The sequence below is a fragment of the Microcaecilia unicolor genome, chromosome 11 (genome assembly GCF_901765095.1).
Source record: "Microcaecilia unicolor chromosome 11, aMicUni1.1, whole genome shotgun sequence".
Taxonomy (NCBI): Eukaryota; Metazoa; Chordata; class Amphibia; order Gymnophiona; family Siphonopidae; genus Microcaecilia; species Microcaecilia unicolor.
Genome location: NC_044041.1, coordinates 196297680 through 196310471, shown reverse-complemented (window position 1 = coordinate 196310471; position 12792 = coordinate 196297680). Strand labels below are relative to the sequence as shown.

Sequence of the window (12792 nt, the reverse complement as noted above, 5' to 3'; positions counted from 1 at the left end):
ATGCGCTGCGAGGTGTCAGTCTGCCAAAGAAGGCAATGCTCGAAGCAGGCACCGCCATTTTGAAAGTTGGCAATGCCAAAGGCAGGAGTGATTGGGCATTGCACTTCCTTTAGAAGCGGATGTGGGGGGGGGGGGGGTTGAGGGATTGGAGGAACATCATGGGCAGTCAGAGGAGTGTCTGTGGGATGAAGTGGATTATGGGTGTGTCTGGGGAGGATTGATGGGGTCTCTCTCAGAGAGGCCCGTAGGGGCTGTTAGTAGTTCATGGGCCTTACAGTGAAGCTCGGTGCTGTACAGAATAGTACTGCAACCAGTTAACATGTCAACACTTATACCAGCCTTAAAGCATGTATAAATACTTGTGCCTAGATTGGGGAAGTACATTTGTAAATTATAGTATTGTACGATGTATGCGTGTAATTGTGTGCTCCGCCATGCTCTGACCAAACTCCGCTCATATGAACACCCACCTGTCAAGTGAGTACCATCAACAATTGACACATACAGCATAGCATGTAACATAGTAACATAGTAGATGACGGCAGAAAAAGACCTGCACGGTCCATCCAGTCTGCCCAACAAGATAAACTCATATGTGCTACTTTTTGTGTATACCTTACCTTGATTTGTACCTGTCCTTTTCAGGGCACAGACCGTGTAAGTCTGCCCAGCACTATCCCCGCCTCCCAACCACCAGCCCCTCCTCCCACCACCGGCTCTGGCACAGACCATATAAGTCTGCCCAGCACCAGCCCCGCCTCCTACCACCGGCTCTGGCACAGACCGTATAAGTCTGCCCAGCACTATCCCCGCCTCCCAACCACCAGCCCCGCCTCCCACCACCGGCTCTGGCACAGACCGTATAAGTCTGCCCAGCACTATCCCCGCCTCCCAACCACCAGCCCCGCCTCCCACCACCGGCTCTGGCACAGACCGTATAAGTCTGCCCAGCACTATCCCCGCCTCCCAACCACCAGCCCCTCCTCCCACCACCAGCTCTGGCACAGACCGTATAAGTCTGCCCAGCACTATCCCTGCCTCCCAACCACCAGCCCCTCCTCCCACCACTGGCTCTGGCACAGACCGTATAAGTCTGCCCAGCACTATCCCCGCCTCCCAACCACCGGCTCTGCCATCCAATCTCGGCTAAGCTCCTTAGGATCCATTCCTTCTGAACAGGATTCCTTTATGTTTGTCCCACGCGTGTTTGAATTCTGTTACCGTTTTCATTTCCACCACCTCCCACGGGAGGGCATTCCATGTGGCTGGAAAATTGCCATTTTGCTCGTATATGTTCACATAAAATATTGCATATACGTGTCATTTAAATCTAGGCAGTTCCTTATAGAATTATCCCCTTTGGCGCTTAAATTTGAAACAGATGAACCTAGTCAAAAGCATCAGTAGAACCCACTCCTTTTATTATTTCATGACTGCATCAATGCTCTTATGCTTTTTTTTTTAATTGTCTTTGACAGTTATTATCAGGAACATCAACATTTATTTTATAATATAAAAACAGAATCTTTGGCTTCCACGAACCTGGTGTTCACCTGCTCACAGGGTCGGCCAGTATTATAAATAAGCTGCTACAGACAGAAGGTGATAATTCATTGTTAGTCCAGGGCCTTGTCATCAAGCTCGGTAATTTCTAATTACATAACAGTGGTACAACGCATCACATTTATATGTCCGGGACTGGAGGAGCAGCTGTGATCTGGCCGGTTTCCCAAACGTGGATCTCCCCTTCCTGGGTCACCGATAATTAGTTCCTCCGAACCTTGTCATGGTTCTGCTGAACGTATCCGAGTTTTCGCCTTTCGCATAAAGTCTCTGTTCGTCTGATTATTTGATTGAGGGTCTCACAAAAGGTGACAAATGTGACAGCTAGCTGACAATGTTTGGAACTGATAAACCTTGGTGCTATTTTTTTAAACCTTCCCTTCATGGTCACGTACGGGATGCAGCGCCACAAAATACTTTTCTTATACAGGTGGTCTTCTTTCCTGATATCAAACCACTTGGCCCTGAGGGGGAAGGGGTCCCAAGGTACCGCATTACCATAGCAGGGGTGTAGCCACGGGTGGGCCTGGATGGGCCCAGGCCCGCCCCGCCCGCGACAGCCCCCTGCACTGACCTGAAGCGCATTCTCCTTCCAATCCAGCACCGGCAATCATAGCCAGCCTTCTACCACGTCCAGCAGGAAGTTGCAGAGTAGGCGGGATGCGCCTGAGAAGAAGCTCCGACGACGCGCGCTGGACGTGGTAGAAAGCTGGCTATGATCGCCGGTGCTGGATTGGAGGGAGAACGCGCTTCAGGTCAGTGCAGGGGGCTGTCGCGGGCAGGGCGGTCGCGGGTGGACACAAAATGTGGTGGCGGGCGGGCGGACGGTGCAGAGGAAAGAGGTCTGTGCCCACCCAGTCCACCTCCAGGCCCACCCAAAAATTAATCGCTGGCTACTGTACCATAGATCACTCTTGGGTAAAAATCCAACTTCCCACTAATTTGGTCTTGCTCTGAATTCTCACTCTATATTTGTCTTGTAGAAAAAAAATAAAATCTTCAACAGAACTCAGCAAACTTTGAAGATATAACGCAATTTACAACCAGGGTTAGAGGGGGTTTGGAGGGCTTCAGACCTATGTCAGCAATCTTACTTCTTCTTATCAGGTCTCAGCCATCACAGGCTCAGATCTTGACTGAAATCACTTGCAAGCACGCAGTGGCGTAGGAAGGGGGGGGCGGTCCGCCCCGGGTGCACGCCGCTGGGGGGTGTCGGCTTCGCGCTGGTGCACTGCCCTCTCTGCCCCGGAACAGGTTACTTCCTGTTCCGGGACAGAGAGAGCAGTGAACCAGCGCGGAGCCGACACACCCCAGCAACGTGCAGTCGGGGCGGATCGGCCCTCCCGCCCATCCCTCGCCGCAGGTATGCGCTCCAGGGGGGGGTGCGCTCCAGCGGGAGGAGGGTGCGCTGTGCTGCACCCGAGGGGGGGGGTGCGCAGCGGCGACCCGCCCCGGGTGTCAGCTCCCCTCGCTAAGGCTCTGCAAGCACGTTGTGCACAGTATCCAAAAACACACTGAATTTCCTGATCAGACTGACATCACTGCGCATAACCCCAAGCTCGTCTCTGGCTTCGAATGATCATTACTTGCTTAAATAAACTTCTTGACATTTTTCTCCTGCACAATTAAACTTAGCAAATATTAACAATGGATCCTTCAGTATGTTCAAGAAAAAAAAAAAAAAAAACGAGACTTGACAGTTAAATATCACATCAGCCAGACAAAGCTTTACAGAAAATTGTACATAACAAAGGAAGCAACATTTCTAGTGCAAAGCAAGGTTTCATTGGTCATTTCCTTTGGATGAAATACCCGCTCTGTTACAGAACAGTATGTTGTAGAGAAACGTTTTCTCAAGGCAGCAACAGTTTGAAATATATTCACTTCGGTTTTCCCTCATGGCTTGAAATCAATGGAAATATGTTTGTGTTCTAAAAGCTGACACATGCATCACTGCAGGGCCGCCGAGAGACTAAGCCGGGCCCGGGGCAAGGCCGCCCCCACCTGCTCTCAGGCCGCCGGCGCCGCAGTCCCAAGTCTCCACCCACCCACCCACAGCCCCGTCGACAGCCCCCTCCGTTCGCCACCGGGCCCCCTGCATTCAAATCAGCAGCGCCTCACCTCCGTGTGAAAGCGGCAGATCGCCTCCCTTCCACCCTTAATTATTTATTTATTGCATTTGTATCCCACATTTTCCCACCTCTTTGCAGGCTCAGTGTGGCTTACAATAAGATATGAATAATGGAAATACATTTGTTACAGCTTGGTTATGGGTTACATTGTACAAGTTATGCGAGATCATCGAAGTATCGTTAGGAATATAACAATGGGACATTAACATTGATACATTGGAAGGAGACAATGAGAAGCATAAAGGGCAGTATTAAGACACAAAGACATATGGTGTATATATTTCTGTGAGTAAATGTGTCCCGTCCTCGTCTGATGTAGCTTCCAGTTTCCGCGAGGGCAGGACACAGGGAGGGCCCGAAGGGAGGCGATCTGCTGCTTTCACACAGAGGTGAGGCGCTGCTGATTTGAATGCAGGGGGCCCGGTGGTGGACGTAGGGGGGCTGTCGACGGAGCCGAGGGCAGGCAGGTGAGACCGGGGACTGCAGCGTCGGCGGCCTGACCCTGGCGCCGGGCCCCCCTTGGAGGCTCAGGCCGGGGGAATTTTGTCCCCCTGTCCCCCCCCCCCTCTCGGCGGCCCTGCGTCATTGGTCATCCTTAAAAGGTTGAGATACATGATAATTCATGGCAGCACCCTGTGCACCTATCTAGAATGGCACCCTCTATGGCTAGGGAGGTCTCACTGCAAGCGGTAATGCCCATTGAAAGCTTTCTGACCATGTCCTTGGAGCAGCAGTGCCCTATGCGACCCACAGGGTAAATGGCTTTTGAAAATTGCCATCTGAATGGCTTTATTGCTTCTCTTTGTGGAGAAATGTGGATAATAAAGTTTGGTCCATATTGACTGAGCCATCTGACATCCTCTTAGTAGCTGGAAGAGGGAGAACGGGACACAGGGTACATTCTAGTGCAGTCAGAAATAATATTACTGGCATAAATGGGGGAGGGTGAAGCAGGGTACACAGACAGCATGGTGGCACAGGCTCTCAGAAATGGAATGCTGGAAGCAGAACTGTTGGTGGGACTGAGGAACCGATTCCCACTTCATGCACAGGCAGCTCCTTGTGACTCTGGGCAAGTCACTTAACCCTCCATTGCCCCATGTAAGCCGCATTGAGCCTGCCATGAGTGGGAAAGCGCAGGCTACAAATGTAACAAAAATAAAATAGATACTATTGGAGATTCTACATGGAATGTTGCTACTATTGGAGATCCTACATGGAATGTTGCTACTATTGGAGATTCTGCATGGAATGTTGCTACTATTGGAGATTCTACATGGAATGTTGCTATTCCACTAGCAACATTCCATGTAGAAGGCTGCGCAGGCTTCTGTTTCTGTGAGTCTGACATCCTGCACGTACATGCAGGACGTCAGACTCACAGAAGCAGAAGCCTGCGCGGCCACATTGGTGATCTGCAAGGGCGAACTTCTACATGGAATGTTGCTAGTGGAATCTCAAATAGTAGCAATAGTGGAGGAGTGGCCTAGTGGTTAAGGTGGTGGACTTTGGTCCTGGGGAACTGAGGAACTGAGTTTGATTCCCACTTCAGGCACAGGCAGCTCCTTGTGACTCTGGGCAAGTCACTTAACCCTCCATTGCCCCATGTAAGCCACATTGAGCCTGCCATGAGTGGGAAAGCGTGGGGTACAAATGTAACAAAAAAAAAGCTGGGTCGGGGGGGGGGGGGGATGATGAATTATTAAGTACCGATTGTGCCCCCGAAGAACCTTGTTGCCCCCTTGTGAATGAAAATGCAGTATAGATATATTGTTCCCACCAGCAGGAACTCCCGTGAAGACCTGTATGAAGGGATCAGTGAAGAAAGGCTAAAGAGATTTGGGCTCTTCAGCTTGGAAAAGAGACGGCTGAGGGAAGATAGAATCAAGGGCTACAAAATCCTGAGTGATGTAGAACAAGTAGAAGTGAATCGATTTTTCACTCTTTCAAAAAGTACAAAGACCAGGGGACACTCAATGAAATTACATGGAAATACTTCTAAAGCATAGAGGAGGAAATATTTTTTCACTCAACAAGCTCTGAAACTCTTTGCCAGAGGATGTGGTAACAGCGGTTAGCGTATCTGGGTTTAAAAAAGGTTTGGACAAATTCCTGGAGGAAAAGTCCATGGCCTATTATTGAAATAGACTTGAGGGAGGCCACTGCTTGCCCCGGGATTTGTAGCATGGAATGTTGCTCCTAATTTGGTTTCTCCCAGATACTTGTGACCTGGATTGGCCACTGCTAAAAGCAGGATACTGGGCTAGATGGACCATTGGCCTGACCCAGTAGGGCTATTCTTATGTTCTTATGACCATATTTAAACAAAACTTCAATGAGCTTGTGGGGCCAGATATTAACATGGAGGGAGACCTGCCATTGGATTAAGTACTGAATTTGTAAAGTTGAACATGGGAAGGCACAAAGTGGTCAATGGGCGGAGTTGGGGGAAGCCATCAATGTAACAGATTTTGGGTGTGTCATGGATGGATATGGAGGGCAGTGGTAGGAAAAGGGGTGAGAGATCAGGAAAAGATTTGGGGGGAAGGATCTGGCACTGCATTGCACACGGGGACTCATATACCCCCTATTCCCAAATGGATGACTCTCAGTTGGACAGGCTGGAAGGGCCGTTTTGTTTTTTTCTCTTTCAATTTTTAAGATGTTACAATAAAGTGCACATTTTGCTACTTACAGTGAAAACTGCTGAAATACTGACTGGCAGATAAGAAGAAAGCCCAGTGTTAAACTATGTGCCACGCTCCCACTAATAAGTCTGGAGACATGAATGTTACAGAATTTGAGTATCAAGGATAAAATTAACCCATGATCAAATTGCAGGGTTTGTATCAGTGGCGTAGCTATGGGTGGGACTGGGTGGGCACAGGCCCACCCATTCTTGTCTAAAGCCCACACAGCGGAGGCACCCCACATCAACATCTCCTCCTCTGTGGCATCCCGGCATCTGCCTGCCCATCACTGAACCCCGTCCCTGAGCCGGCCCCGCAAGCTTCCATTGGCCAGGTCCTGCCAGACAGGAAACAGGAAATGACATCAGCGAGGGCAGGACCTGGCCGTTGGAAGCCTGTGGGGCCAGCACAGGCAGTAATAATGAATCACTGCAGGTGCCAGGGATGCCTGTAAGGTCCACAGGAGAGGGACAGGGTTCTGTGATGGGCAGGTAGATGCCGGGACGCTGCGGAGGAGGAAAGATGTTGATATAAAAAACCTATAATTTTTTTGATACCTCCAGGGGGCATGGCGTGCTGCGGATGGGATCATCTAAGTTAACTCTGGGCCCATCCAAAATACTGGGTCTGGCTACGCCCAGGGCCGCCGAGAGCAGGCTAGAATTTATCACTGCTTCCGCGCACTTAAAACTGTAAATAAAGAGAAAGGACAATGTTACGTGCCAAAGTAAAGAAAGCAAAACGACCAGTCTGTTCGGCTACTGTGCCATTTCTAAGCAGTCGTTGCATACATATTGTCTCAAATTGATCTTCTCATGTACAAATACTTAAAAAAAAATTAACCAAAGAAGCAGACATAAAAATTATGTCTGGAAAAATACATCTTATGTAAACAGAGCACAATGATGTTAAGGATTCCCACCAGCCATCTGACAGTAGCCAACATCTAAGCCCAGCCCTATCCCTTACCTTCCTCCCTGCCTGACTTCTCCCCCCTCCCCTTCCATTCGCCAGCTTTGACTGGGAACCCAACCCCGGCATCTTTATTGTAAACAAGAGACCCGCACAAGATTACGCACGCAAAATATATCAGGGATAGGTAAGCGTTTTTGGTCTTCAGCAAAGGATGCAGTTGGTTTCCAAGAGGACAGCAAATACTGGAGCACTGAATTCCTTGGACAACCGCAACTTCAAACAACGGAGAAACAGCGCTCATTCCGGGGTGAGATGAACATGTTTGTACAACAGTATTCTTCAGAACCTCATATATACATCCAGGAATTTTGATGAACATATTAGACAGGAAGGCAACACTTTGAAGAGAGACTGAAATTCAGACCTAATGGGGCAGAGAGGTTTGCACTTCTGCACGGGTTGTCTTTAACTCCAACACTGGAATAGTTTTTCAGCTTATGCCATAACGCGTTAGCTGGAAACTCTTTGGGAGTCCCAAAAGTCTGCTTTTTTTGAGGTTGCCCGTGTCCAAATATGGCTTCTTTATCTCACTGAGAATAGCAGTGGCACGGAAGATTATTTTTCAGTTAGAATATAAATGTTTTTCGGCATCATTGCGCTCCTTTATTTCAATATGGCCTCCACACAGACTCATCCATTCTCCCTGTTGTCGTCATGGAAGTGGGGGAGTTGCTATGGCTACCATCGGCGTCCACCCCATCACTTTGGCTGACCAGGTTGGGGTTGATGAGGTTGTTCCCTGCTGCTGCGCTTGTACAGGAAGACAGCATCCTGGTGGGTGAGCGATCTCCCCCTGCCACCATGGAGAACTGGTACGAGCCAGAGGAAGTGCCATAATACAAGTGGTAAGGTGAGTGGTTGGTCTGGAAGGGTCCACTCTGGTTCTGGGTTGATCCTGGGTAGGGAGGAGGGAGGTAGGTGTGGTGGAATCGTGTGGTGGTGGGCATGCCTGCCATGCTGATGCCCCCGATTCCCGTTGTGGACGGAGAGGCGGAGTATGGAAAAGCAGCAGACATCGCCCCCGGGTAATGCATGCGAGGGTCGGGAAACCTGGACTCAGTCAGGCTGGGTATGCTGGAAAAGGAGCGATCAAACGGCCGTGGGTCAGAAAACGGACTCAGATCTGAGGTTCCTGGTGAGGTAAAGAGACAAAAGAAAGGTTATAAAGTAGAGGTAGGTTATTTCACACACACAAAGAGCCTATGGACAAAATGTTGTTTTAATACAGAGAGTTCAGAGACCCTTATGCCAAAATCTTGAGTTTTTCAACACCAACTATAGGTGAAAAATAATTCAACTTTTTGGGGGGCTGCTATTAGAGTTACCGCAGTGCTTGAAGAACACAGTTGGACTTGTAGGGTTTGATTTTATGACAGGGCACTTATGTGGAATGTCAAAAGGAGACACCTTTCATCCTATAAGCTTGCATGCATATTCTCACACTTAGCTCACAAAATTGTGCAATGCAGGATGTAGACTAGAGCCAGTTATGCTCATAAATTAATTAACAAATTAGCCGCTAATTGTCACTGGCAATCAGTTATTACCAGGAACTGTAGTGAATTGGTGCTAATTTGCAGTAATGTATATAATGGCCCTTAGTAACTACTCTAGAAACTTAGTATGCAAAAGCTGCAGCACACAACTGCACAAAGGTGTGGATGTGGGAGGGGCATGGGCAGGTAAGGGGTGTGTCCAGAATTTATGCACTAAGGCTATAGAATACTGTCAGTTACTGTGTGCAACTGCTATGAGGCTGTGGATGTGGGAGGGGCATAAGTGAGTCAGGGGTGTGTCCAGCACTTACGCACTAAGGCTATAGAATACTGTCAGTTACTGTGTGCAACTGCTATGAGGCTGTGGATGTGGGAGGGGCATAAGTGAGTCAGGGGTGTGTCCAGAACTTACGCACTAAGGCTATAGAATACTGTCAGTTACTGTATGCATCTGCTATGAGGGTGTGGATGTGGGAGGGGCATAAGTGAGTCAGGGGTGTGTCCAGCACTTACGCACTAAGGCTATAGAATACTGTCAGTTACTGTGTGCAACTGCTATGAGGCTGTGGATGTGGGAGGGGCATAAGTGAGTCAGGGGTGTGTCCAGAACTTACGCACTAAGGCTATAGAATACTGTCAGTTACTGTGTGCATCTGCTATGAGGCTGTGGATGTGGGAGGGGCATAAGTGAGTCAGGGGTGTGTCCAGCGCTTATGCACTAAGGTTATAAAATACTGTCATTTATATGTGCAACTGCTATGAGGCTGTGGAAGTGGGAGGGGCATGGGCAGGTCAGGAACCTGTCCAGCAGTTAAGTTGACTGGCATTTGTTTTGGATCAGAACATCTCATCCAACACTTTCTGCCGCAGTTACCCAATCCTCCCTCCCTCATTTTGCATACAGCATACTGGACCCCTTCTACATTAAATAAAATCTTAATAGGAGGAACAAAGAAATAGGAATTTCATCTCATTTACTAGTCTACTTTGGTAACGTCCGTACCTACACTGGAATTTAATATTGGACAGAAATCTCTACAGTTCTCTCCGTAGACAATTCTATTCTCATTTCATACAAAAGTCTCATCCTTCACTCCTGCACAGTAAACAATACATTGATTTCTTTCCTACCCACCGAATTGTTTGTTACTGGAAAGGTAATTCAAAGCTGAGCATGCACTGGGCAGGGCAGGGTGCTGCCATTTTGGAGGAGGCACTGGAAGGAGGAAGGAGTGCTACTCCCTCGTCATCACTACTTACTACAAGGTACAGTGAGGGACTGGGGGGGCCGCCAAGCCCACCCATTTATGTCTCAGGCCCACCCAACAGTAGCACATGTTTAGTGGTAACTGGTGGGAATCCCAAGCTCCGCCAGATTTTCTCCTGATGGTAACGAAAACGCTACTCTCCATGACACCGGCACCTGTGCATGCTCAGTTTTTAGTGCATGCCTGCTGTCAAGGTGGAAAGAAGCGTTTTCCCACCAACTGAGATCATTTTTTTTTTTGGGGGGGGGGGGTAGAACACTTGGTGCCCACCCAATTCTTGCCTAGGCCCACCCAAAATCTGTTGTCTGGCTATGCCCCTGTAAATGGGCATTTGAGAAGAGCCTTACTGTTTTGTGGATGAAAGGGGCATTCCTGTGGGGGGTGGGGGGGGGAGGGGGAGGTCAGTGGGGCAAGAACAAGCACAGGATTTGGTTTTCAAATCCCTTCAGGTGCTTTTCTCTGCAGATCTGACCAGATAAACTGAAGATGCAAAACCCTTGTTGGTCAGATTTTTCAAAGGGAAATTCTGCAAAGAGACTGAGAATTGTCCACATACCGTAAGAGCTTATGGGTCGCAGATCTAGAGTTAATGTGATTTGTCTTGCAGAGAGCTGTGTGTATACAACCGGCTATGTAAATATTTAAAGGAACGAGCCATATCCAGCACCGAGTCTGATCAAGCAGCTGCAGACTTATTAACGACATTGTATATAAAAGTTCTCATCCTTCCAGCTCCATTAGTGTCTTAAAAGATGGACTGGGTAAAAACTTTGCAAATCCTTCCCATACCCAGCTCAGCTGTTTTGTACAATCTTAGGTATAGCATCCTTTATCCATGGCTTTAATTTTCTGAAAACAAAACACGAGGGTGAGGCAGGTAACCTTCGCCACAAGGATCTGGACAAAAGCCCCCCAAATTCATATTCATAAATGATCTTTTCCTTTTATGATTCCCCCCCCCCCCTCTAGAGCGTTTTTCCGTCCAGAAGTTTCATAACCAGGACCTTATCTTCATAACAAAACTTTTAGAATAAGCTATGGGCAAATAACAGAAATCGTGGCACCCAATCTCATTCCTCTCTGTGGGTTGTCATCTCATTTGTAGTGAGAGGGCGGAACATTGCACCTGATCTGCAGAACTAGAATAGAGAGGCCAAGAATGAGCATCCCATTGCCAGTCTGGTGGTCCTCTGCCATCTGAAGAACTCAAGGCTTCTCCCAAGACTGGCTGGAGAAGGAGGTGTCCTGGATTCAGCATCTATAGGCCCTGGGGGTAGGGTGTCTCCACAGTGACACCTAGTGGCCAGATGAACGGTCCACATTAACCAAGCTCCAAAGAGAGATGCAGTTCATGGTCCCTGGTCAAGGCCTGTCATTGTGCTGGGAACGAGGCCAACATTAAGGGGTACAACTAGGTCAGTTCCACTGGGCCGCCCCATACACACAGGGGGCTCCAAGTCTTCCCAAAGTTGAAAGAGCTGCAACTTGCTGGCAGCCCTTGAAATCCCCTTCCAAATTTCTGCCTCAGGCCTCAGCAATTCTACCACCAGCCCTGGATGAGAAGGGGCTGTCAAAATTAGAAGGAAAATTCATCACTCCAAATCCGAACAGAAACCACTTTCTAATGCCCAACTTGACATTTCGTTCTTTAGATTGTAAGCTCATTTGAGCAGGGACCGTCCTTCTTTGTTTAATTTGTACAGCGCTGCATAACCCTAGTAGCGCTCTTGAAATGTTAAGTAGTAAGTAGTAGTAATGCACTGAAAGCCTGAAGGAGAAGAGAGAACTGCTGGGGGGGGGGGGAGAAAACAGGGAGAATGATCATTAAACAAGGCTCTGATTAATTCTAGCATGGCTTCCTCTCCAAATAACCAAGATAGTTCTTTAATCATTGGTCCTAGACTTTATTTTGCAGTGTAAACAAAGGAAGACAATGTTTAGCAGAGACCTGTTACAGATAAATAAGAGCACAGATGCCAGACTGACAGATCCCTTAGTCGCTGTGCTGTCCCTAATTTATTTGGGATGGAAACCAAGCATGAGGATGTTATAATGCCGTTATATCGCTCCATGGTGCGACCGCACCTGGAGTATTGTGTTCAGTTCTGGTCGCCTCATCTCAAAAAAGATATAAAGGAATTGGAGAAGGTGCAGAGAAGGGCGACAAAAATGATAAAGGGGATGGGACGATTACCCTACGAGGAGAGGTTAAGACGGCTAGGACTCTTTAGCCTGGAGAGAAGGCGGCTGACAGGTGATATGATAGAGGTTTACAAAATAATGAGCGGGGTAGAGCGGACAGATGTGAAGCATTTGTTTACGCTTTCTAACAATAATAGAACCAGGGGACACAAGATGAAATTAGAATGTGGTAGGTTTAAAACAAATCGGAGAAGGTTTTTCTTTACTCAGCGCGTAGTTAGACTCTGGAACTCATTGCCGGAGAAGGTAGTGACGGCAGCTGGCCTTGCTGAGTTTAAAGGGGGTCTGGACAGATTCCTGAAGGAAAAGTCCATTGATCGTTATTAAATTTTGGTTTTTTTGCCAGGTTCTTGGGGCCTGGATTGGCCACTGTCGGAGACGGAGTGCTGGGCTTGATGGACCTTTGGTCTTTTCCCAGCGTGGCAGTGCTTATGTGCTTATGTTACATTTGTACCCCACATTTTCC

The 12792-nt window shown here is 48.3% G+C and overlaps 1 protein-coding gene across 1 annotated transcript in view; it reads right to left on the bottom strand.

Moving 5' to 3' along the window:
• Positions 1-5945: 5945 nt before the first annotated feature.
• RUNX3 (RUNX family transcription factor 3) overlaps positions 5946-12792 on the bottom strand; it is a 95058-nt gene continuing 88211 nt past the window's right edge. Inside the window, exon 5 of the mRNA XM_030220062.1 lies at positions 5946-8492. Within this exon, the coding sequence (XP_030075922.1) occupies positions 7969-8492 (524 nt within the window). The 3' untranslated portion in view covers positions 5946-7968. The remainder of the gene's footprint in view (positions 8493-12792) is intronic.